Source organism: Salmo trutta, chromosome 13, assembly GCF_901001165.1.
Source record: "Salmo trutta chromosome 13, fSalTru1.1, whole genome shotgun sequence".
In the NCBI taxonomy this organism is placed as follows: Eukaryota; Metazoa; Chordata; class Actinopteri; order Salmoniformes; family Salmonidae; genus Salmo; species Salmo trutta.
In genome coordinates this window covers 4,487,720-4,515,240 of record NC_042969.1, presented here as the reverse complement: position 1 = coordinate 4,515,240, position 27,521 = coordinate 4,487,720, and the positions used below count along the sequence as shown (strand labels likewise).

Below are 27,521 nucleotides of genomic sequence, written 5' to 3'. Positions count from 1 at the left end.
GCATTTTGGTCTAATCCATACGACGAACATTACAGAACTACCCACCAACAAAGGACCAAGCAGCGGGGTAAGGAGCACTGTGAAGAAGGATGGACATGGGAGGAGATGAGGATGAGTATATCCAGGGCTATGGAGGATTTAAGGAAGACCGAGAGGCATCCCCCAAAACATTTTTGGGGGGGCACACGGGGAGTTGGGCAGAGTCAGGATGGAGACCTTCGTGCTTATTATGGGGAGCGACGAATGAAGAAGGCACCGAGCTATGCGGAAATGCGCACTGTATTGCAAAAAAGCATTCAAAGGCCGGTGCGATCAATGGAAGCTCCTCAGCGTGGTCAGGCTAAATTGAGCACTCAGCCAGGAAGGCCGTATGCTCCAGACCTCCAATACATTTTCAGGGTCCGGTTTACCCTGCTCCTCGCACTAGCCTTGGTGCGTGTTACCAGTCTGGCGCCTCCAAAGCCAGCCCCGCGCACCAGGCCTGTAGTACGTCAGCCCAGTCCAGTACGTCCTGTTCCTGCTCCTCGCACTAGCCTTGAGGTGCGTGTCCCTAGTATGGCACCTCCAAAGCCAGCCCCACGCACTAGGCCTTTAGTCCGGAACCGCCAGAGTCACCCGCCAGTCCGGCGCCGCCAGAGTCGCCGCCGCGAGGGTACCCAGTCTGGGGTCGGCGGCGAGGGACCTCGCTCTAGCGGCACCACCAAAGTGGGGTGAGCCAGTGGTGGAGCGGGGTCTGCGTCCCGCTCCTGGGCCACCTCCGTAGGGGGGAGGATTGGGAAGGGGGGAGGGTGTTGCACAAGAACCGTCGGTGACGGTGGCCACCCTCCCTTCCCTCCCTTTAGTTTGGGATTATTTTTGTTTTGGGGTTTATTTTTGTGTTTTTTGTTTGAGGTGCATCCGGGGTCTGCACCTTTTGGGGGTGGGGGGGTGGTGTGTTTGTTATTGTAGTTTAGTCAGGGCGTGGCAGTGGGTGTTTGTTTTGTTTTTTTGGGGCAATGTTAGTAGTTTTCTATGTCTGTCTATTTCTATGTTCAGGGTTTTTTGGTTTGGCCTTCAATTAGAAGCAGCTGTTCTTAGTTGCTTTTAATTGGAGGCCATATTTAAGTAAGGGGTTTTTGTCACTGTGTTTGTGGGTAGTTGTTCCGTGTATAGCGTTTAGCCTTACAGGACTGTCTTCGTCGGTGTTTGTTATTTTGTTCAGTGTTCACGTTCCTTCTCAAAATATGAGTATACACATTCCCGCTGCATTTTGGTCTAATCCATACGACGTGTGTGTGTGTGTGTGTGTGTGTGTGTGTGTGTGTGTGGTGTGTGTGTGTGTGTGTGTGTGTATTTTCCTTTATTATTTTCCCTAACCCTACCACACCTCCCCTAATTGTAGTAAATTGATGGACACCAACCCTTAGGCTTCTACTTCCAGCTTATACATTTTACGGACACAGCATACTTTACATTAGTCATCTTTTGTTTTTTAGTCCCATCCTTCAGCTATCTTCAACCTCTCTCTTCTATCTCTATACACCATCCAGTTTTGAGTTCTGTTTGCCATATACAGTGGCAAGAAAAAGTATGTGAACCCTTTGGAATTATCTGGATTTCTGCATAAATTGGTCATAAAATTAGATCTGATTTTCATCTAAGTCACAACAATAGTATTCCACCCTACCTTGTCACAACACATCTGATTGGCTCAAACGCATTAAAAAGGAAATAAATTCTACAAATTAACTTTTAACAAGGCACACCTGTTAATTGAAATGCATTCCAGGTGACTACATGATGAAGCTGGTTTGGAGAATGCCAAGAGTGTGCAAAGCTGTCACCCAGGCAAAGGGTGGCTATTTGAAGAATCTCAAATAAAATATATTTTGATTTAACACTTTTTTGGTTACTACATGATTCCATATGAGTTGTTTTGATGTCTTCACTATTATTCTATAATGTAGAAAATAGTAAAAATAAAGAAAAACCCTTGAATGAGTAGGTGTTCTAAAACCTTTGACCGGTAGTGTATGTCAATACATCTGCCAGAAACACATAGGGAGACTCGTCCAAAATAAAGAAGACCACAAACATCGCAAACAGCAGACTCCTGGCAAACACCGAAACCCCAAACGTCTGGGCTTGGTTTTCACATGGAACGAGAGGGCAGCTGTGTGTCCAACACCAACAAAAGCAGTGCACCACAGCAAAGCTTATGTTTGGAAAGCTCCTCGGACATCCCCAGAATAACTATTTGTGTGTTCTAAATGGCACCATATTCCCTATATAGTGCACTACTTTTGACCAGAGCCTTGTACTGTACTATATCAGCAATAGGATGCCATTTAAGACACATACTTGGAACATGCCCTATACACAAGTCTTATTTCCACTTTATAGTGTCGTTAGTCAGCCAAAATAGTGACAAGCCAGGTTTTCAGATATCATTGAGGCCAGAGAAAGCAGACATATCCATAGGGTGGATCCAAATTCAACTCACAAATGGGCCCAAATGAGCATCAGTCATGTCTGTGTCAAATAACAGGCAAAGTTAAACTCTTACGAAACAGTTTACTGAATCCCTCCGAGTTTGTGTAAATAGCTGTCTGCAAAAGACTTTGTGTCTGCATGGGCATGTTTAAAGGTGTCATCACCAAAAACAGTGTAAGCTTTAAAATGTGCACCTTGGTTCAACACACCTTACAGGAAAAACATTCTAAGATTGGGGCAAAGGTTTAATTAAGTTGGGGTCATTGGAACCGTGGCTTGATGAGCCAATAGCGTCTTTACGGGAAAGTCTCTTGTCTGGGGATTTTTGGGGTGAGGGGTTATTAAATGGAAACACTTTTGCCTGGGGGCTGTTGGGTTGGAACAAGGGGTAAGGTTTAGGCTTCAGGGGTTAGGGCATACTGTGATTGGCACCTTTGCTCAGCAGTCCCAGTCAGGCGTATAGCCGTCTCCCCGTGGGTGAGTGTGAGGGTCTGTGAGCGTTGAGGGGGGTTGTAGGGGTGACGTTCATACTCCTCCTCTCTCTCCTTCCACTCCTGTCTCCAAGTGCATGCCGGAGTCAGCTTCCCTTCCTCCTCTTTTCTCCCCTCCATTTCTCCCTCCTCCTCTTCTTCCTTGTTCCTGTGTTCTTCTTCTGACTGATTCTGTGGTTTGGGAAGGGGTTGGGCTTGGGGCTCGGGGGATGGGGGCTCTATAGCGGCTATAACTGGGGGTACTTCTAGGGTGGGGAGTTCAGTCGGACTGTTATACACACACACACACGCACACAAGGGGCAATCCCAACAACACCAACATGCAACCACGACACAGGTGGTACGACACAACACAGCACAAACCAAAGCCACAACACATACGTGAAACACACAACCGTTACCACAAAACCCAGCCACAGAGTGGTCATATGGACAATGACAATGGGGGTAGTAAATAGAAACCAATGGAAACATGCACGGTGGATGGGGAAAAAGAGGAGGAGCAAAGAAAGAAAAGAAAAACCATCACACATGATAATAACACAATCTCAAGTCATTTGAACAGTCACTGAAAAGCAGAACAAGCTGAATGAAGGATAATGTACTGGTCAGTATTGGTCAGTCAGGGACCCGATGACCTCAGAAAGAAGCTCAGGCCAATCTCATGATGTCATGCAAGCACAAATACATACTCGCACAAAAATACACGGACAAATGCACACATACAGTACTCATGGACGTACTCAGATAGGTATGGTATGACCTACCCTTGCACACCCACATGCAGGTTTAGACTTATGTGCACACACACACACACACACACACACACACACACACACACACACACACACACACACACACACACACACACACGTACGTACGCACGCACACACACACACACACACACACACACACAGACACAGACACACACTCGTACGTACAATACCAGTAAAAAGTTTGGACACCTACTCAATCAAGGGTTTTTATTTATTTATACTATTTTCTACATTGTAGGATAATAGTGAAGACATCACAACTATGAAATAACACATGGAATAATGTACTAACCAAAAAAGTGGTAATCAAATTCAAATATATTTTATATTTCAGATTCTTCAAAGTAGCCACCCTTTGCTTTGATGACAACTTTGTACACTCTTGGCATTCTCTCAACCAGCTTCACCTGCAATGCTTTTCCAACAGTGCTGAAGGAGGTACCACATATGCTGAGCACTTGTTGGCTGCTTTTCCTTCCCTCTGCGGTCTAACTCATCCCAAACCATCTCAATTGGGTTGAGGTCAGGTGAAAGTGGAGGCCAGGTCATCTGATGCTGCACTCCATCACTCTTCTTCTTGGTCAAATAGCCCTTACACAGCCTGGAGGTGTGATGGGTCACTGTCCTGTTAAAAAACAAATGACAGTCCCACTAAGCACAAACCAGATGGGATGGCGTATCGCTGCAGAATGCTGTGGTAGCCATGCTGGTTAAGTGTGCCTTGAATTCTAAATAAATCACTGACAATGTCATCAGCAAAGCACACCCACGCCATCACACCTCCTCCATGCTTCACGGTGGGAACCACACATGCAGACATCATCCATTCACCTACTCTGCGTCTCAAAGTCAAGGCGGTTGGATCCCAAAATCTCAAATTTGGACTCATCAGTCTAAAGGACAGATATCCACTGGTCTAATGTCCATTGCTCGTGTTTCTTGGCCCAAGCAAGTATCTTCTTATTATTGGTTTCCTTTAGTGGTGGATCTTTGCAGCAATTCGACCATAAAGGCCACGCAGTATCCTCTGAACAGTTGATGTTGAGATTTGTCTGTTACTTGAACTCTGTGAAGCATTTATTTTGGCTGCAATTTCTGAGGCTGGTAACTCTAATGAACTTATCCTCTGCAGCAGAAGTAACTCAGGGTCTTCCTTTCCTGTGGCGGTCCTCATGAGAACCAGTTTCATCATAGCCTTTGATGGTTTTTGCGACTGCACTTGAAGAAACTTTCAAAGTTCTTGAAATGTTTCGGATTAACTGACCTTCATGTCTTAAAGTAATGATAGAATGTTGTTTCTCGTTGCTTATTTGAGCTGTTCTTGCCATAATATAGGCTTGGTCTTTTACCAAATAGGGTTCTTCTGTATACCACCCCTACCTTGTCACAACACAACTGATTGGCTCAAATGCATTAAAAAGGAAATCAATTCCACAAATTAACTTTTAACAAGGCACACCTGTTAATTGAAAGGCATTCCAGGTGACTACCTTATCAAGGCAAAGGGTGTCTACTTTGAAGAATCTCAAATATAAAATATATTTAGATTTGTTTAACACTTTTTTGGTTACTACATGACTCCATATGTGTTATTTCATAGTTTATGTCTTCACTATTATCCTACAATGTAGAAAACAGTACAAATAAAGAGAAAACCTTTGAAAGAGTAGGTGTGTCCAAATGTTTGACTGTACATGTGTGTGTGCACAATGCAAGCTTATGCACATAAGTGCACGCACACACACACACAAGCACGCACACAAACGTGTGCATGCATACACACACACATCATTTTTGCCATCTACTGAAATATTACAAGACGAGTGGAACAAGACATATTTTTGTTTCATGAAAACCTCAATACTCTGTTTTGATATCAGTTTCCACCAACACTCAACCCAAGTCAATATAGTAGCAAAAATCGGTCACACATTTTAGTAGTCACCTATTTGTCTGAATAGCAAATGCCTCGCCAGTTGCTGGCTTTTCTCTCAGTGCTTCAGTCTCGGCCAATCAAAACACACATCTGGTCTCCATCAGCCCATCACTTCATGCCACCACTGTACACTTTCTATTTTATTTTTCCTTTTCTTAAACATGCGTGTTCCACATCAGACAGGACATTCCCAGTCTCCCTTGTGCAATGGGTGAATTACAATATGAAGGAAAATTGGCTGGAGATAGCTGTTTTTAAAGTGCTGTGTCAGGGCTGGTGGAAGAAACAACATATCGGTGATACGTATAGAAGCTAGACACTTCTTGAAAAGAAAGAATAAGCGAGTTTGCTTTGTCTCGATGGTACCATAGAAAGTGCTGTTAGCGTGAACATTTTGGGCTAACGTTTGGATTGATTGAAAACAGTTATCACTTTAGTGAACAATACTTTCTCAATATACTGTACGACAAATATTTATAACCAGCATATATAGTGATGACCTTCTACTGCTATTGAAATAACCACTCACACTATCTATTGGCTTGGGTCTGTCTATATTGTTCTGTCAAAGTGTAGCAGGTGATACAGGTCAGTAAAAGATTCCATGGAGGAAAGAGTGCCAACAACACATTTAACAAATGACACCATGGCTTTGATCCAATATCCATACTAGCATTCCACTTAGAATCCAATAAATTGCTTGTGGATATTGGGACAGAGCCTACTACCACCACAACATTCAATCTATCCCTTCTACCACTACTACAACTGCATCGCCAATGCTCACCTGAAGGGTCTATTGCTTCCTATGGGCGAGGTGGCGGTACTCCAGCTCTTGCGGCCGCCCCCGCCCCCTCTGCCACCGTCCTCCTCCCGACCCTCACGGTCGCCCCTCTTCCGGCGCAGCGGTGTGGGCACATAGCCACTGGCGTTGCTCTTGTTGGGCAGGTACTGGTTGAAGGGCACCATCACTCTGGGCTCGCTCACCGAGGTCCGCCGTGCCAGCATGTCATCCTTGCGCACGTCCGGCAGCTTCCTGCCCCCGTGGGGTCCGACGTCGGACTCTGAGTCGCTGCCGCGGCCTGGTGGGTGCAAGAGAGGGAGAGACTTTGACTTTTGATCCGTCTTTATTGAGACCTTCTCATTTGCTTAAAACCATGAAACCTTGGCCCACCCTCTGTGAGAGCGTGCGAGAGAGAGAAAGAAATAGAAAGAAAAGAAAGAGAAAGAAAAAAAGAGAAATGAGAGAGAAAGAGGGGGGAGAGAGAGACAAAACAGAAAACAAAAAAGAGAAATAACTGCTTAGGTTTTTTAAATTCTACATCAGTAACCATTTTTCCATAAACAGTTTTTATGCGGGTAAAGTTATACTGTCAACAACAACAAAAAACACAACAGCTATGATGGAAACAGGAAGTGTCTGTACAATTTCAGAAATGTTCATAGACAATTTGTCCGTTTGACATGGTAGTATCTTTTTGTGTCGGTAAAATGAATTATGCGACAAATTGCGGTGGAAACAATTTAGTGCGCAATTGTTGATAGATTAACCATGTCGAGGTAAATTTTCAGTCACGCGATGCTATGTTGTGTTGTCGTCCGACTATGACTTGAAAAAGCATGCACCGTTTATTAGGCTAGATTAAATAAATGATGATGAACATCACAGGGTGGTGAAAGTACTTTCCAATAAATATTGAGGGTCTTGATTTGTATGCTAGTGACATGATGATCATGCTGCCAATTAACAAATAAGAATGATCTTGCGCTTATCCATCTCACCTAACCTGTCAACTTAATCAGTGAACTGTTGTTTAGAGAGCATGCACACGTTTGCCATTTATCGCAACAGTCTGTGTGACAAAACCATTGATAGAATGGAAAATGCAATGGAAACACATTGAATTTGTTTTTTATTTGGTACATGATAACTTTAGCGCAAAAGTGTTTTTTTTTAATGTGCACTACGTCATCACGTAGTGTACATAAAGTCAGTTTTGATGGAAACAAAACTCGAAATGCGCATATTTTTTTACGAATTAAATAATATATATAATCTGTCTCAAATTAGATGGAAACCTAGCTAGAGTTTCACAATCGGGCCACTTTCATTGGTTTTCATTTCAATTAAGCTATCCAATCACTTAAATTGGATAGATGTTACTGAAAGTAGTCCACAGGTAAGCTAGAAACATCCTAATGGTTAGATATCCTCAATAAAATGGACAATTGAACAGCAAGACATCTTCTAGATTGTCCCTTTAAGAGCTCTGAGTCTGAAATAGCCATAGACTGTATAAAAGGAAATAAACCACAAGAATCAGATTGAAAGAACATTCAGGAGTCCCCCAGGACATGGCCTAGATAATAATGTGACTTGCCGGTCTAGCAGTGAAGTAACTTTTTAACCACCTATGCACCTTACCGGGTTATCTCAAACAAAATGTACAGTAAACTTTTTATGGGCTAAGGTACTTTAGATACTTTAGTATTGCTCTTGCTACCATAAATCAACCTGAAAATTGTTGGAATACCAGTATTTGAAGGGCATTAGACAGCACATACAATATCAATCATCTTTACTCTTTCGCGAACTCAAAGGCACCTAATTACACCCCATGGTTGAAAAGAATGCATTTGATGAAAATGTTTGCCACAATATCAGCTTTTTCTGTCGGCAGTAACACCTGGTCATGATGAAGCGCATCCCTCAAGGTCTTCTCCCTACTCCACCACGTAAATTCCTCCCCAAGATGTTCACCACATGTGTTCCTAGTATCCCCCTCTTCCCTAAAGAGCACAGTACCACGTACACTCTGTGCGATAGGTAAGGTCAAGCACACAATCTCCTCTGTTTGTCTCATTCACTGTGGCTGAGACTGAATCTTCTAGAGTCAACCAGTTCACTTGGACTTAAACTCTTAGAATAAAAAGTGCTATCTAGAACCTAAAAGGGTTCTTCGGCTGTCCCCATAGGAGGACCCTTTGAAGAACCCTTTTTGATTCCAGGTAGAACCCTTTTGGTTTCAGGAAGAAGCTTTTGGGGTTCAATGTAGAACTATTTCCACAGAGGGTTCTACATGGAACCCAAAAGGGTTCTACCTGGAACCAAAAAGAGTTATCCTATGGGGAAAACCAAATAACCCTTTTGGAACCCTTTTTTCTAAGTGTGTAGAGATTTTCAGCTTCCCAAATGGCACTCTATTCCCCTTACATAGTGCACTATTTTTGACGAGAGCCTTATGGATCCTGGTCAAAAGTCATGCACTATAGGGTGCCATTTGGGATGCCAACATTGACTTTTTGGCAGGATGAAGGCTAGAAAGAGGCCTCAAGCTACTTCTGCTTCAAACTGACCGTCGATTCTAAAGTAGAGGGGTTTGACCATTCAACTGCTTCAACTGAAGCAGGTGCCATTCATGCATGCAGCCCATATTGACTGACATGTGGTCTACTGTTTTAACATGTGTGCACCATGGTACCATACACTGTAAAGTAGGGATGCACGATATATCGGTGAACATATCGGAATTGTCCGATATTAGCTAAAAATGCCAACATCTGTATTGGCCCGATGTCTAGTTTAACGCCGATGTGCAAACCGATGTCAAAGCTGACGTGCATACCTATATAACGTAGGTACATGACGTAATGACGCCACGTAAAATTTTGCACTACATGTGCAACACAGCATTCCTAACCTAGCCCACAATGTCTGCTGTGTGGATCGAGCAGTCAACAAGTCGAGCAGTCATTTGAATGAGTAAGAACATTTCAGTGAGACAACTCAAAGGCGAAAACCATTAACGGCAAGATAATGGAATTCATTGCCCTTGACAATCAACCGTTCTCTGTTGTGGGTGATGTTGGCCTTCGACCGACTGGTCGAGCACCAGTACACACTACCAAGTGCGTTATTTTTCAGATGTTACCCTACTAGAGTTCCACAAACTATGGAACGGTGTTTGGGTCTTTAAGTGTCAAAAAAGATATATGTGAAATAACACTACTTGACAGGTCAAATAACACTATTTGACCCGTTAAATCAGCTTTTAATTTGACACGTCAAATAACAGTTCTATTATAGAATGTTGCGTGTTCTGAATTTGCACGTGCAAGCGAAGCGCCACCACTACTATCAGTAGCACAGTCAAAGTTGTACAAAAAAAGTCTGCAAACAAGCAAACACCGGCCACGAACGATGTGTTTGCAATACTGCGTTGGTAATAAAGCATTATTTGTTCGACTGCAACTTCTGGGGTAGCTAGCTAGCTTTAGCTTCGTACCTAGCTAGCACCAATACAACCAGCCTGAAAACAATGACCAGTAGAAACTGCAGTCATTTTCATTATTCTTAGCAATGATTTAGGAATCCTTGTGAGTAAGTATTAGCTAGGTAGCCACTTGTTACTCGCCTATTGAAATTGAACTTCAGTTCATGAAAATAAATAGCAAGCCAGCTACTTAACCCTGTTGCCCAAAGCTAACGTTATAAGCAGCCAGCTAGCTTCAGCTGGCTAGTGATACTCGACCAGACTGGGTTATGTGTTGTGAAGCTAGCCACAATAAGGATTAGGCACAATAATGGAATTTGCAGTTTGCCTTCAAAATAAAAGTACCTTAAAAGTGATGCCAAAGGTTACAATTGGTGGAATCATGCCATATTTAGACTATATAATGTCAAACAAGGTTGGAATGTAAAGCAATGTAATGGGGTGTCAGTCTACTCGGTGACACCAACAGAACACAACTGTGAAGAGTTTACGCAAATATTAGTGTTTTAGCTCCTATCGCAGGACTGTGACTGTGTGAAATCCCCTCCCCAGTCAGCCTATTGTGTGTATTGACATTCATATTGCACTGTACAGCTTTACCTAAGGATTGGGGATCAATGAAATGGGGTATCAGTCTACTCAATACCCAACATATTGTTTCTCAATGTCCTCCTCAGAGTTCAGACTCCAAAACATCCACGCAATATTGTTTTTCCTCTGAATAGTGTTCAATACACATAGGTTGACAATTCACAGTTGTTTCAGAGTCCCACAATAAGAGCTACAATGCTAATGTTCAGGGGGTGTCATTGAGTAGACTGATACCCCATGTCATTGATCCACAATTCATAGGTAAGGCTGTACAGTGAACTAAGTATGCCCCCAATGCAATTCAAAAGTATAATACATCTAGTGTGATTACAACAGATTGTCAAATTAACAAATTATTGTCTTTTGCTGATTTTATATAACAACATTCCAACCTCGTTTAGCATGATCTGTTCAATTATGGCATAATTCTACTATTTGTATTCATTTGCATCACTGTCAATGGCATACTTTTATTTTGAAGGCTAACCGCAAAGTCCACTATTGTGGCTAATCCTTATTATGGCTAGCTTCACATAGATGGGTAAGACCATTAATCAAATAAGAACTGTCTTATAAATGAGGGTTATTTTAGATGATGACACCAAGCTAGCTAACTATATAGCTACTGAAACAGATGTAATTTTGCTATGTTTTTAGGGAAGAACATTGTTAGCATCCATGAACTAGCTAGCTTTTTTTATGACCAGCATCATAGTATACGTATCGATGAATCATTGTGACATGAAATATGAGTGATAGTGTAATCAATGTGTAATAGCTAGGTAAAAAGTGTGTGATTTTTCTTGTATCTTTTCGACACGCAAAGAGCCTAATGACATTCCACAGAAATCCGGGTTGAGAATAAAATGACTGAACAAATGAACAAGGAAACAGCACAGCAAGTAAGTGAAAGAAATATGTTTTGATTATGTTTCACTGGTAATGGGGACATACAGTTGAAGTCGGAAGTTTACATACACCTTAGCCAAATACATTTAAACTCAGTTTTTCACAATTCCTGACATTTCATCCGAGTAAAAATTCCCTATCTTAGGTCAGTTAGGATCACCACTTTATTTTAAGAATGTGAAATGTCAGAATAATAGCGGAGAAAATGATTTATTTCAGCTTTTATTTCTTTCATCACATTCCCAGTGGGTCAGAAGTTTACATACACTCAATTAGTATTTGGTAGCATTGCCTTTAAATTGTTTAACTTGGGTCAAACGTTTCGGGTAGCCTTCCATAAGCTTCCCACAATAAGTTGGGTGAATTTTGGCCCATTCCTCCTGACAGAGCTGGTGCAAATGAGTCAGGTTTGTAGGCCTCCTTGCTCACACGCTTTTTCAGTTCTGCCCACCAAATTTTCTATAGGATTGAGGTCAGGGCTTTGTGAAGGCCACTCCAATACCTTGACTTTGTTGTCCTTAAGCCATTTTGCCACAACTTTGGAAGTATGCTTGGGGTCATTGTCCATTTCGAAGACCCATTTGGAGGACATTTCTCCAAAAAGTACGATCTTTGTCCCCATGTGCAGTTGCAAACCGTAGACTTGCTTTTATTATGGCGGTTTTGGATCAGTGGCTTCTTCCTTGCTGAGTGGGCTTTCAGGTTATGTCGATATAGGACTCGTTTTACTGTGGATATAGATACTTTTGTACCTGTTACCTCTAGCATCTTCACAAGGTCCTTTGCTGTTGTTCTGGGATTGATTTGCACCTTTCGCACCAAAGTACGTTCATCTCTAGGAGACAGAACGCGTCTCCTTCCTGAGCGATATGACGGATGTGTGGTCCCATGGTGTTTATACTTGCGTACTATTGTTTGTACAGATGAACGTGGTACCTTCAGGCGTTTGGAAACTACTCCCAAGGATGAAACAGACTTGTGGAGATCTACAATATTTGTTTCTGAGGTCTTGGCTGATTTCTTTTGATTTTCCCGTGATGTCAAGCAAAGAGGCACTGAGTTTGAAGGTAGGCCTTGAAATACATCACAGGTACACCTCCAATTGACTCAGATTATGTCAATTAGCCTATCAGAAGCTTCTAAAGCCATGACATCATTTTCTGGAATTTTCCAAGCTGTTTGAAGGCACAGTCAACTTAGTGTATGTAAACTTCTGACCCACTGGAATTGTGATACAGTGAATGATAAGTGAAGTAATCTGTCTGTAAACAATTGTTGGAAAAATTACTTGTGTCATTCACCAAGTAGATGTCCTAACCGACTTGCCAAAACTGTAGTTTGTTAAGAAATTTGTGGAGTGGTTGAAAAACAAGTTTTAATGACTCCAACCTAAGTGTATGTAAACTTCTGACTTCAACTGTACGTAAATGCCAACAAAATTACTTTTTGGTCAGTGGTGTGTGTGTGTGCTTGTGCGTGTGTAACCTTATTTAGCTAGGCAAGCCAGTTAAGAACAAATTCTTATTTACAATGACGGCCTACCCCGGCCAAACCCGGACAACGCTGGGCCAATTGTGCGCTGCCCTATGGGACTCCCAATCACGGCCGGATGTGATACAGCCTGGTTTCAAACCAGGGGCTGTAGTGACGCCTCTTACACTGAGATACAGTGCCTTAGACCACTGCGTGCATGTGTGTGTGTTAACTATTTAACTGTACTAGAATGCTTAAAAGGCCGCTAACATTTTTAATATAATTAGTGTTTTTTTGGCAAGGAAAATATCGAATATCGGTATCGGCCAAAAATGTAATATCGGTACATCACTCCTGTAAAGACCTGTATGAGAAACCTTGGACCATGGGTCAATGCAATTCCGAATCTCAATACTGTATGTTCCCGTGTTTCTATATCTTTCTGTATGATACCATGGGATCACATATGTTAATACTAAAGCACGTGTTGGTGTGAGTGTGTGCGTGTGTTTGTGTGTATCAGGGTCGTTATGTGTGCATTTTGGACAAGCAAACTTTTAAAATATAATTTTTTTTCAATTGCATGGAGAATATGTCTAGCATATTCGAAAAACAGTTTTTCCCATCTCAGGCATTAAAATCCCTTCAACTTACACTACCTTTCAAAAGTTTGGGGTCACTTAGAGATTTCCTTGTTTTTGAAAGAAAAGCTCATTTTTTTGTCCATTAAAATAACATCAAATTGATCACAAATATTGTGTAGACATTGTTAATGTTGTAAACGGCAGATTTTTAATGGAATATCTACATAGGCGTACAGAGGCCCATTATCAGAAACCATCACTCCTGTGTTCCAATGGCACGTTGTGTTAGCTAATCCAAGTTTATAATTTTAAAAGGCTAATTGATCATTAGAAAACCCTTTTGCAATTATGTTAGCACAGTTGAAAACTGTTGTCCTGATTAAAGAAGCAATACAACTGTCCTTCTTGGGACTCGTTGAGTATCTCGAGCATCAGCATTTGTGGGTTCGACTACAGACTCAAAATGTCCAGAATCAAAGAACTGTCTTCTGAAACTTGACAGTCTATTCTTGTTCTGAGAAATGAAGGCTATTCCATGCGAGAAATTGCCAAGAAACTGAAGATCTCGTACAACACTGTGTACTACTCCCTTCACAGATCAGCGCAAACTGGCTCTAACCAGAATAGAAAGAGGAGTGGGAGGCCCCAGTGCACAACTGAGCAAGAGGACAAGTACATTAGAGTGTCTAGTTTGAGAAACAGACGCCTCACAAGTCCTCAACTGGCAGCTTCATTAAATAGTACCCGCAAAACACCAGTCTCAACGTCAACAGTAAAGAGTAAATAGTAAATAACGGCTACTTCTCAGAGAGTTTTGAATTGTCAAGAGGAGTTAAACAAGGATGACCGCAGTCACCATATGTATTCGTTATGGCCATCGAAATGCTAGCTATTAAAATCAGATCCAATAACAACAATAGAGGATTAGAAATCCAAGCCTTAAAAACAAAGGTGTCCATGTATGCCGATGACTCAAGTTTTATATTAAGTCCGCAAGCTAGATCCCTGCAATGTCTCATTGAAGATCTAGATAACTTTTCTGTACTCTCTGGACTAAAACCTAATTATGATAAGTGTACAATATTACGTATGGGATCTTTAAAAAATACAACTTTTACATTACTCTGCAGTTTACCTATAAAATGGGCTGATGGTGAAGTAGACATAATTGGTATTCATATCACAAAAGTTATAAATAAGCTCTCCACAATGAATTTCAATAGAAAACTTGTAAAAATAGACAAGATCCTGCAACCATGGAGGTAAATACCTGTCTATTTATGGAAACATTGCCCTGATTAACTCATTAGTCATATCTCAGTTTACTCAATTATGGCGCTGCCTACTCCTGATGATTCGTTTTTCAAATCATATGAGCAAAAAATATTTAGCTTTTTCTGGGACCCTAAACCAGACAAAATATAACGTGCCTATCTATATAATGAATATGAATTGGGTGGGTTGAGATTATTAAATATAATAGCACTAAACCTCTCTCTAAAAGCTTCACTTATTCAAAACTTTTACTTGAACCCAAAATGGTTCTCAAGTAGATTACTAAGAAAAGCTCATCCATTGTTTAAAAATGGCCTTTTTGCCTTTGTGCAGATTACCATGTCTCATTTTCGATTAATTGATAATTTTTTTCCAAAGTATCTCACTTTTTCAAACAAGCATTGCAGATCTGGCTACAATTTCAATTTCATCCCAATGAAAAGATAGAACAAATATTACAACAAATATTATGGCTGAACTCAAATGTGCTGGTTGATAAAATACCTGTATTTATTGGAAAGATGTTTGAAAAGGGTAATTTGTTTTTAAATGATATTGTAAATTGGAATAGTAGAGTTATGTCCTTCATGGAGTTATCAGAATTGTATGGGAAGGTCTGCTCAATCCAAGAGTACAACCAATTGATTACAGCATTACCCCAAAAATGGAGGAGGCAGGTGGCAGTGGGAGGAGGTAGGGAACTGGTTTGTCTGCCCAATATAAAGGATAAAAACTGGGGCAGGAATAAAATGAGCATAAATAGGAAAGTATTCCAGTTTCATTTGAGGACCATGATGTTGTTGACAACTGTGCCATACAGATTGCAAAATAGTTGGGAAGAGATTTTTGATGTACCGATTCCATGGAACAGGGTGTATGAGTTGATATATAAAACAACTCAAATTTCAAGACTTTGTGCTTTTCAGCTAAAATTATTATATATAATTCTTGCCACCAACAAAATGTTGAATATTTGGGGCATAAAATCATCGAAGCTCTGCAGATTTTGAGGATACAGAATCAATAGACCATTTATTTTAGTATTGCCCTCAGGTAGCCTGTTTCTGGTCTCAGGTTTAGGAATGGCTGAAAATGCATAGCATTGATCTAAAATTGACCCTAGAAATAGTACTGTTAGGAGATCTGGAGAGACCGGGTCAGTCAATTACTAATATACTAATACTCTTCGTAAAAGTATTTATCTTCAACTCGCAATCTGTGGATTCTATTTCATTAGATAGATTGAAATTGTACGTTAAACATCACAGCATAGTTGAAATATATGTGTTGCGTAGAAACCCAAAGTGGGTGGCCAGCAGAGATAGATGGGATGGGCTGAGGGAAGGGCATTGCTGTTATTATTTTAGTTGTCCTTGATGTTCTTTGTTTAAAATTATTTAAAAAAAAGATTTAGTAACTTTTCTTTGCATTGTTGTTTACTGTTTTCTTCTGTCTTTTTCTTTTTTCTCTTTAGTTCATTCTCTTGGTTGTTGGTGCATTGGGGGGTTCTTGGGGGTGGGGAATGGAATTAATTGTATTTTTTATTTTTCTTCTTGGGGGGACTGTGGGAGGGGTCTCGAATGGTTGAGGGCCAGCTATTGGGGAACTCTGTGTGTGTGTGGGGGGGGGGGGGGGGGGGGTCTTGGAGGGTTTGGGTTCACGTTTTTTGGCCTGGTGAGAGATCTGTCAACGTGCCCTTAAGCAGGGCATTGACCCTGGATGCTTCTGTGTGTCGCTCTGAATGGGAGTCTGTTGGATGACTGGTATGATGTAGTTGTTGAGTGGCTTCACTGCAAGTTTATTATATGTTTTGGATATTCAATAAAAAAAACATTTAAAATAAATGTAAAAAAACCTTGAGGTGTTCGGATCACAAAGAAGAACATTCGTGAGACGCAGAAAAATTGTAAAGATGCTGGAGGAGTGCTTGCCACCATCTGTCAAGCATGGTGGAGGCAATGTGATGGTCTGGGGGTGCTTTGGTGGTGGTAAAGTAGGAGATTTGTACAGGGCAAAAGGGATCTTGAAGAAGGGAGGCTATCACTCCATTTTGCAACGCTACGCCATACCCTGTGGACGGCGCTTAATTGGAGCCAATTTCCTCCTACAAAGCACAGCTCCAAACTATGCAATAACTATTTAGGGAAGAAGCAGTCAGCTGGAGTGGCCAGCACAGTCACCGGATCTCAACCATATTGAGCTGTGTGGTATGTAAGAAGTGCCCATCAAGCCAATCCAACTTGTGGGAATTGCTTCAGGAAGCATGTGGTGAAATCTCTTCAGATGACCTCAACAAATTGACAACTAGAATGCCAAAGGTCTGCAAGGCTGTAATTGCTGCAAATGGAGGATTCTTTGACGAAAGCAAAGTTTGAAGGACACAATTATTATTTCAATCAAAAATCATTATTTATAACCTTGTCAACGTCTTGACTATATTTCCTATTCATTTTGCAACTCATTTCATGTATGTTTTCATGGAAAACAAGTACATTTCTAAGTGACCCCAAACTTTTGAACGGTAGTGTATATAACAGCCTATTAGTTTAAAGCATGTTTGAGATAAATCCAACATTTTCTCATTGATCAAGTGTACAAATAAACTCCCATATAATATCAAACAGATAAAGTTAACCCACAATTTATAATGACACAGATGGAGTTTGTATTTTGCATATCAAAACCCTATGTTTTTTCATGTAAAAATGTGTCTGTCTTTGGAATTTCATACAAATGTCAGTATGAATTACAGTTTTCATAACGTTCTACACATTGAAACGAACATGAACTGTAAATGTAATCATTGTGCATTATTTTCAGTACAAATTAAGCTCCTAAAAGGATTGACACTTACTGTAGATAACAGGGTTGACATAACATATTCTACCATATTATCTGTGTACCTTTTAAAATTCAGATAAACATCCCATGAAATAAAAAACATACAGTGCCTCCAAAAATTATTTTTGTTTAATCCAAGCAAAGTTGGATTAAAATCTATTTAAATTGTCATTTTTTTCTCGAATGATCGACACACAGAATATATGACAAATATAACACTAATATATCTTGATTAGATAAGTATTCATCCCCGAGTCAATACATGTTAGAATCACCTTTGGCAGCGATTACAGCTGTGTGTCTTTCTGGGTAAGTCTCTAAGAGCTTTCCACACCTGGATTGTGCAACATCTGCCCATTATTCTTGAAAAGAAATTGGTTGTCAAATTGGTTGTTGATCATTGCTAAGACAACCATTTTCAGGTCTTGCCATAGATTTTCAAGCATATTTAAGTCAAAACTGTAACTCAGCCACTCAGGAACATTCACTGTCTTCTTGGTAAGCAACTCCAGTGTAGATTTGGCTTTGTGTTTTAGGATATTGTCCTGCTGAAAGGTGAATTTGTCTCCCAGTGTCTGGTGGAAAGCAGACTGAACCCAGTTTTCCTCTAGGATTTTCCTGTGCTTAGCGCCATTCCATAAATTTTTTTCATCCTGAAAAACTCCCCAGTCCTTAATGAATATAAGCATAACCATAACATGATACAGCCATCACTATGCTTGAAAATATGGAGAATGGTACTCAGTAATGTATTGGATTTGCCCAAAACATAACACTTTGTATTCAGGACAAAAAGTGAAATTGCTTTGCATAATCTTTTGCAGTATCACTTTTGTGCATTGTTGCATACAGGATGCATGTTGTGTAATATTTTTATTCTGTACAGGCCTCCTTTTCAATCTGTCAATTAGGTTAGAATTGTGAAGTAACTACAATGCTGTTTATCAATCTTCAGTTTTCTCAGATCACAGCCATTAAACTCTTTGTTTTAAAGTCACCATTGGCCTCATGGTGAAATCCCTGAGTTTCCTTCCTCTGTGGCAACGGAGTTATAGGAAGGACGCCGGCATCTTTATGTGACTGGGTGTATTGATATACCATCCAAAGTGTAATTAATAACTTCACCGTGCTCAAAGGGATATGCAATATCTGCTATTACATTTTTTACCCATCTACCAATAGGTGCCCCTCTTTGCAAGGCATTAGAAAACCTCCCTGGTCTTTGTGATTGAATCTGTGTTTGAAATTCCCTGCTCGACTGAGGGACCTCACAGATAATTGCATGTGTGGAGTACAGCGATGAGGTAGTCATTCAAAAAATCATGTTGAACACTATTACTGCACACAAAGTGAGTCCATGCAACTTATTATGTGACTTGTTAAGCACATTTTTACTCCTGAACTAATTTAGGCTTGCCATAACAAAGGGGTTAAATACTCAAGACATTTCAGCTTTTCATATTTTTATTAATTAGATTTTTTTCTTGAAAAACAAAGTTCCACTTTGACATGCTGGAGTATTGTGTAGGCTAGATAACAGGGTTGAGGGTGAAGATCAGCCATTTCTCCTCATGTGGTGAAGAGCATTGGACCACATGGTGTAAATTAAATTAGGAATTATACATATCTTCCACACATAACAAAAGTTGAATCAAATAAAATCTTTGCTAACATTAATTAAGGGAACAGGGTTGACGTGTTGATCTAGACCACCTCAGTCAAAGATAAAACAGTTATAAACTGACCATAAAGACAGAGAATACTAACTTCCTTTCCCGCCATGCTGTTCAGGAGGCCCAAACGAAGTCATGTGCCGTGAAACATGTAACTTGGTGAAATGGTCAATTATTTTAAAGGGGTAACTTGTTTGCATAAGAGGGACAGACGTAAATGCATCACTAATCCCATAAATATAAAAAAATATCTTCAGAAATGTCTTTGTTAAGCAACAAAATAACTAGGTCTTTCAAAAAAATATGTTTTTATTGAATAATAAAACATAGAATCTACCTACAGTGAAGACGCTCAACATTTACATTACATTCAGTCATCTATCAGACTCCCACCCAGAGCGACCTACAGGAGCAACCAGGGTCAAGCACCCCGCCCAAGGGAACGTCGACAGATCTCCCACCAAGTCAAAACTGGGACCTGAACCAGCGGCCTATCGGCCTCCAGGCCAAGCTCCCAACCGCCAGGCCACCGACCATCCAAGATCCCCTGCACAGTTCCCCGAGAGCTGCTCCTCAACCATGAAAGCCCCCCCCTGTGCAAAAAACCCCCCAACCTCTCCCTCCATTCTGTGTGTATGATATCATGGTTCCACACATGTTAAAGCACTGCTGTGTGTCTGTGAAGTTCCTTGACACGTGATTACAAATAAAACACATTTCAATGACATCGCATAACCCACTGTATTCAGTTCCATAGTTGTTGACTGTGGATGAAACGGCTTTAGCAGAAAAGAGAGGGAAGAGAAGAGGGAAGAAAATAATAAGGAAGGGAAGACTAGAATAGGGATAGAGTACAGTAGCACAAAGATATATATTTATCCACAATGTGTGCTGATCTACATAACTCTAACAAAAGAGGGCTGTCGAAATTCCTTTTGAAGATAAAATTAAAATCCCTTGTGTCCTCTAATTATTTTTTGGGATGGACTAAGTGAACTTCCAGAGAGAGTGTGAGCTGAATGGCAATAGCAGCATAAGAAAGCCCTGGACCATGAAAAACTAGTTTGGTGTAGCTATTTTGTGTAAACAGTGATCATTTGGAGCCTTTCTTCTTGGTGTAATCAAACCTTGTATCATTGGCTGATCTCTGGTCTGCTCAGCTGTTCTCAGATCTAGTGTGTGGGCCTCCAGGAACTGTTCTAGAGTCAGAGTTAGATGAGCCCAGGGCTGGAGATGGTCTGGACATGAGGCACCGTGGCATGGTTAGTGAAACATATTTTAATGTACAGCTGGCCTCACTCAATGTTTACCTACATAGAAAACCCAGCATCAATCAATCAATCGTTTCCCTATATACCAATAGCAAACAAACACCAACTACTTCACATTTTATTACAATCCAACAGCAAACCAAACATCTACTTCTCAATGCTTCCCTACAAACTCAATATCAACCACTCAGCCTTTCGCAACAACAATAGCAAACCAAACATCAAGCACCCAACTTTCCCTACAAACAAATAGCAAACCAAACATCAAGCACCCAACTTTCCCTACAAACCAATAGCAAACCAAACATCAAGCTCTCCAGCTCTAAGCACTTTCACCCATAGACACAACTTTTTCCTCCACACTTCCAGTTCCTTCCAAACAATAACACACCCTGGCCCTAGACAGGAAGCTTGGCCTCGTCCCATGTGTTGCATTTCGTTTTCAGAATGTCAGCCCAAACATACATTTGGTGACGAACGTCGTAACCTTCTACAAGCCTCCATTAAAAGTTAAGAGGTTGCGCTGCAATACACTGTGTGGTGCTACTCAACGTTTTTCTATGGCAACTTATGACTGGCATGGCATTATAAAACACCTTCCGATTCAGCCAAGCTATAATCCAGACTCCAATCGTGTCTTCGACGCAGTGAGTAAATATTCTTTACAGTTGTTTCCGACATTAGACTTTTCTCAATGCATCATATGTAACATGCGACATTTGCAAACATGGTGGACGCATTGGAATATGGACATTTGCATCCATTGTCTGGTAATGGAAGGACATGCACTAGCACCATCCAAAATTAAAATATGAAAACATACACATGTGGCCATGTCACGTCCTGACCCTAGTAAGATGTCATTTTCTATAGTAGAGTAGGTCAGGGCGTGACAGGGGGTGTTTTGGGTTGATCTATGTTTTCTATTTCTATGTTTTAGTTCTAGTTTTTCTATTTCTATGTTGGGATTGTTTGGGTTGATCTCTAATTGGAGGCAGCTGATCCTTGTTGCCTCTGATTAGAGATCATATTTAAGTAGGGGTTTTGTGGGTAGTTGTTTTCTGTTTAGTGTATGTCACCTGACGGAACTGTTGTCAGTCGTTTTGTTTAAATATATTCATTAAAAGTAAATATGAGCACTTCACACGCCGCACCTTGGTCTCTTGGGACCCTGGGACTGAACACCTCCCTCTGCAACTGGATCCTGGACTTTCCGACGGGCCGACCCCAGGTGGTGAGGGTAGGCAACATTACCTATGCCATGCTGACTGACCCACAACACGTGGGCCCCACAGGGGATGTGTGCTTAGTCCCATCCTGCACTCCCTGTTCACCCACGACTGTGTGGCCACGCACGACTCCAACAACGTCATCAAGTTTGTTGACGACACGACGATGGTAGGCCTGATCACCGGCGATGATGAGACAGCCTACAGGGAAGAGCTCAGTGACCTGGCAGTGTGGTGCCAGAACAACAACCTCTTCCTCAATGTCAGTAAGACCAAGGAGCTCATCATGGACTACAGGAAACAGGCCCCCGTCCACATCAACGGGGCTACAGTGGAGCGGGTCGAGAGCTTTAAGTTCCTCGGTGACCAAATCACTATGGACTTAAAAATCTAATCAAATCCTATTGGTCACATACATGTGTTTAGCGGATGTTATTGCGGGTGTAGAAAAATGCTTGTGCTTTTAGTTCCGACAGTGCAGCAATGTCTAACAAGTAATATCTAACAATTTCACAACATACACCCAATACACACAAATCTAAGTAAAGGAAAGTAATTAAGAATATATAAATATATGGACGAGCAATGTTAGAGTGGCATAGACTAAGATACAATAGAATAGTATAAAATAAAGTATATACATATGAGATTAGTAATGCAAGATATGTAAACATTATTAAAGTGACTAGTATTCCATTTATTAAAGTGGCCAATGATTTCTAGTCTGTGTATATAGGCAGCAGCCTCTCTGTGCTAGTGATGGCTGTTTAACAGTGATGGCCTTGAGATAGAAGCTGTTTTTCAGTCTCTCGGTCCCAGGTTTGATGCACCTGTACTGACCTCACCTTCTGGATGATAGCGGGGTGAACAGGCAGTGGCTCGGGTGGTTGTTGTCCTTGCTGATCTTTTTGGCTTTTCTGTGACATCAGGTGCTGTAGGTGTCCTGGAGGGCAGGTAGTTTGTCCCCGGTAATGCATTGTGCAGACCCTCTGGAGAGTCCTGCGGTTGTGGGCGTGCAGTTGCCATACCAGGCGGTGATACAGCCCGGCAGGATGCTTTCAATTGTGCATCTGTAAAGGTTTGTGAGGGTTTTAGGTGACAAGCGACAGTGCCTCTTCACCCTCCAGAGGCTGAAAAGTTTTGGAATGGGCCCTCAAATCCTCAAAAAGTTATACAGCTGCAACATTGAGAGCATCTTGACTGGCTGCATCACTGCTAGGTATGGCAACTGCACCGCCCTCGATCACATGGCGCTACAGAGGGTGGTACGGACAGTCCAGTACATCACTGGGACCGAGTTCCCTGTCATCCAAGACCTCTATATCAGGTGGTGGGAAAGGAAGGCCGGTAATCGCACAAAAGACACCCAAGCCATAGACTGTTCTCTCTGCTTCCGCATAGCAAGCGGTACCGGAGCATCAAGTCTGACACCAACAGGCTCCTGAACAGCTTCTATCCCCAAGCCATAAGACTGCTAAAGAGTTAACAAAATGGCTACATAGGCTATCTGCATTGACCCTTCATTTTCATTTTTTTCTCTATGCACATTTTACACACACACACACACACACACACACACACACACACCACACACACACACACACACACACACACACACACACACACACACACACACACACACACACACACACACACACACACACACACACACACACACACACACACACACACACACACACACACTATACGCTGCTGCTACTCTGTTTATCACACTGTATATAGCTACTGACCCTGGAACTGACCCTGTATATAGCTACTGACCCTGGAACTGTCCCTGTATATAGCTACTGACCCTGTATATAGCTACTGACCCTGGAACTGTCCCTGTATATAGCTACTGACCCTGGACCTGACCCTGTATATAGCTACTGACCCTGGAACTGACCCTGTATATAGCTACTGACCCTGGATCTGACCCTGTATATAGCTACTGACCCTGTATATAGCTACTGACCCTAGAACTGACCCTGTATATAGCTACTGACCCTAGAACTGACCCTGTATATAGCTACTGACCCTGTATATAGCTACTGACCCTGGATCTGACCCTACATATAGCTTACTTACTTTTTCGTGTTCTTCTTATTTCGATTTCTTGTATGTTTCTGCTCCACTTGACTTTTTATTTGATTTGTTATAGTACAACTGACTGATATAGAGTACTGCATTGTTGGGAAAAAAGCAAGCAAGAAAGATGTTTGACTGTACTAGTGCACATGGCAATAAAAACCTGAAACATAACTGAGCTGCAAACGTCAAATATGGACTGGCAGCTCAAAAAATCAGTGTGTGTGTTTGTGTGCACATATGTATATTAAAAGATGAAAACAGGCTAGTCACTTTGGACAGGATGGTGCGGTTACGGTTAGGCCTCACTCTTGGCTCAGTCCCCCTTCAACAATCAGGTTTTTAAAATGCCCTGGTAGGACAATCAATCATAAGGCTTTAAAATACAGGGCCTAAGAGTTTTCTTGGCTTCTCTATCCATGCCTGGAAAATACATAAAACATTAATCCCATATATTTTTCTTCTGTTGTGTTTGATGGAGCGGGTTCCTCTGTTGGGATGACATTGATAGATATAATGTTGCAGCTGCTATACAGAAGATGGTCCTCAGTAGCAAGCTGTTTGCTGCAATGGTACCAGTACAGCAATTACAGGTGTGTTTTAGGACCATGTGGCTGCCTTTGAGACGGCGGTCAGGCTGTTTGCAACCAATGGTTTTCTAAAGCCGGTGAGACATGTTGAATTTGTTTTCATCCTATGAATTTGGCTCTAGCGTTTGAACGGTTAGGGCCATTAGCTACAATGACCCCATTCCTGAAAGGTAAGCCTCTCAGGAACATATATGTGTTTTCGGTTGCCCTCTACAATGCCCACAAGCCACGCAGGACTCGTTAGAAGGGACTGTGACAAAACCGCACATAATGACTCGGGGGGGGGGAATTAATTGAAGTTCCTGTTCTAGGAAAGATGAAATTCACAATGATCCCGATGATCTTCCTTCTGCTTTCCTGAACCTTTCAACACCTCTCTGATGCATTTTAAATCCCTCTAGCATTCTCATTCGGACAGAACTTTGGCATGACCCGATTTGACATATTTTATTGTTACGGTATTTCTAAGGCCAGATTAAAAAGTTTCATCAAATCATTTTTACACATTCTTTTCGGATACCCCCAAGTGTCCTAAAATAGAGAATAAAATGGTCCATGTTGTCACTATCTTAAAACAAATATGTGTTAATAAGGCAGTAATACAATACAGAAAATGCTTTTTAGAGGAATTTACTGTAGGCTACTTCAGCATTGTAAAGGTCTGCCACATCTGCCTCTGGCTCTCACCATTCTTAAAAAGTGGTTTTCAATCAAAGCCCTAATTTAAAGGTGCTTGTCAGACCAATGTGTCAGACCAATGTCATTACAAAATGCAGCCTAAATCATATGAATCAGCCAATAACTCCTTCAGATACATACCTGTGTAGCTCCTGTTCTGAGCATTCTGTTCTTAGACTTCCAGTTTTCCATGTACCCTGATAGAAGTCTACGGGGGCAAGAGAGACTGTCATCCATAGTTTTGTTTTGTTTCAAAAGCCACTGCTAACTTGAGCTATTCCATGACCAAATCAAAGACTTGATTTGAAGTTACTTAGAGCTGATTTGGCTTCTTTTGAATATGGTGAGCTTGTCCGTATCACACCCCTAGTTTTTTGGTTATTGTTGGCTAAAGTTAACTCAAATTGGCAGTGGCTTTTGAAACAAATCTGAACCATTGATGTCTCCACTGGCCCCATAGATTACTTTCTTGGTAACTGACAAAACAGAGACTGAAAAAGTGAAGATATCTTTGAATAACTATATATTCATAAAATATTGTCTTTCTAATAAAGTTAGATGATATTTGATATAGAGGAAGTCTTTCATAAAGACCCCAAAAAATCAAGTCTTTGTACTTTGCTTTTTTCATGAAAACGCCTTACTCTGCTTATCTTAATTGGCGTAAGGTCAAAATCGAAGTTAGCATATGCAGCTTAAAACACCTGGTTTTATGAGCAATCTTTGAAATTATTAGGACATGTAAACAGCTTAATCAGCATTCCAACGGTGTATATGGGCATCCGATAGGCAGGGAATAGGCAAAAAGGCATCGTTAGTGAGAATGGCCAAAACTATGATACACAGAAGGACTAATACAGGAAAAACAGAGCTCAGAATAGAAGTGTGTCACAAAACAAACAATACTTCACAATGATGGGGTGCAAAGAACTGAACTAAATAGTGTGTGGTAATGACATACAGGTGTGTGAACAGGTGATCAGAATTCAGGTGAATGGGATCTGGAGAGTGAGCTGCGTTCAGAGGATCTATGTGTTTGAGAGTGTGAGCTGGAAAGTGAGATGGAGAGTGGGCTGCGTTCAGGGGATCTATGTGTTTGAGAGTGTGAGCTGGAAATTGGGCTGGAAAGTGAGCTGCGTTCAGGGGATCTAAGTATTTGAGAGTGTGAGTTGGGAGCAGACATTTCAGTCACTGTGGTAGAACGCTTATTTGATTGCCGATTTTGTGCATTTATCAAAAGTTCCATTAGCTAACCTGATTTCAGATGTGTCCATGTAAACAGGATTATTAGGGAAATCATTCTATATGCAAAGCATGTAAACGTTTTAAACAAACTATTCATTCATCTGACTATCCACAATAATTGTATTATTGTGTGCATGTAACCGTGTTCATTGCTGATTATCCAATTACCTTTGTTTGGCCTTTTAACAATCAAATAATATATTTTTTTAAGGATCTCTTACCTAGCTTGATGACTGCGGCCATTTTTGCTACAAGGCCATTGGTCATGTTCAATTGCGTAGAAATGCAGGAAATGGCCCTTTAGATGACCTTCCACTAGGTTTGGTCCCCCCCACCTCTAAAACCAAAGTTGCGCCCCTGAATTTAACCACCAGCTCCAGTTAGCCCCGAGTGTGCTGTAGGACTGTAGAACTATATCAATCATTAACGGTGTGCATGTGTTTGTGTGTGCATGCTTGTGCATAAAAATATGGGCACAAGATGAAGTGTGCCCCTATATGACAGGCAGAAACACTCACACCCACTGTGACTAATAGGTATCGGTCCCAGGTATCATCATCTTGTGCAACACCACTCAGATTGGAACAGATGAGATGCCGTGTAAAACACGACTCCCCTGAAATGTGTTGCAACCCATCAGTCAAGACTGCCATCTCCTCTCTCCACCGCCTGACTTCAATGTTCTCACTCTCTCTCTCAACACATGTCTCTTCAAGAGGGCCTTCAAAGAGATGTAACCCATGGCAACAACTCTAAACAGTCAGCCGCAACACCAAACCGCCTTCGTACAGATGTCAATAGCAGAGCTGGGTTGCGCTAGAAGACACCCTGCCAGATGAATTCATTGATATGAGACAGGGAGAGGTTGAAAAGAGCAGATAGGGACAGCTAGTTTCACGTCAGCTGATGGCGACCTTCCCCAATGATACTGTGTATGTGCAAAATGGCTGCCATGCATCATTAAAGTGCACAAAGTAAAACATTGGTAGAGGATGAGGTAAATCACTATGTGCTATGATGATACATGAACAAAATAGTTACAGCTATGCAAGCGGCAAGCCACTATAACACAACAGGGTCATATTCATTAGTTCACACCTTAGCAAAACCTTTAGCAATAGAACA

The 27,521-nt window shown here is 41.3% G+C and overlaps 1 protein-coding gene across 14 annotated transcripts in view; it reads right to left on the bottom strand.

The window, feature by feature from the left end:
• The window catches only part of LOC115205088 (LIM and calponin homology domains-containing protein 1), a 175,130-nt gene that overhangs the window by 27,222 nt on the left and 120,387 nt on the right, over positions 1 to 27,521 (bottom strand). For 13 of the 14 annotated variants that reach the window (XM_029770683.1, XM_029770679.1, XM_029770681.1 and 10 more), the window contains one exon: positions 6,463 to 6,757. In XM_029770683.1, coding sequence (XP_029626543.1) covers positions 6,463 to 6,757 — 295 coding nt within the window. Of the gene's footprint in view, positions 1 to 2,904; positions 3,232 to 6,462; positions 6,758 to 27,521 lie in introns of all 14 variants that reach the window. The other variant, XM_029770684.1, reaches the window with a different exon arrangement.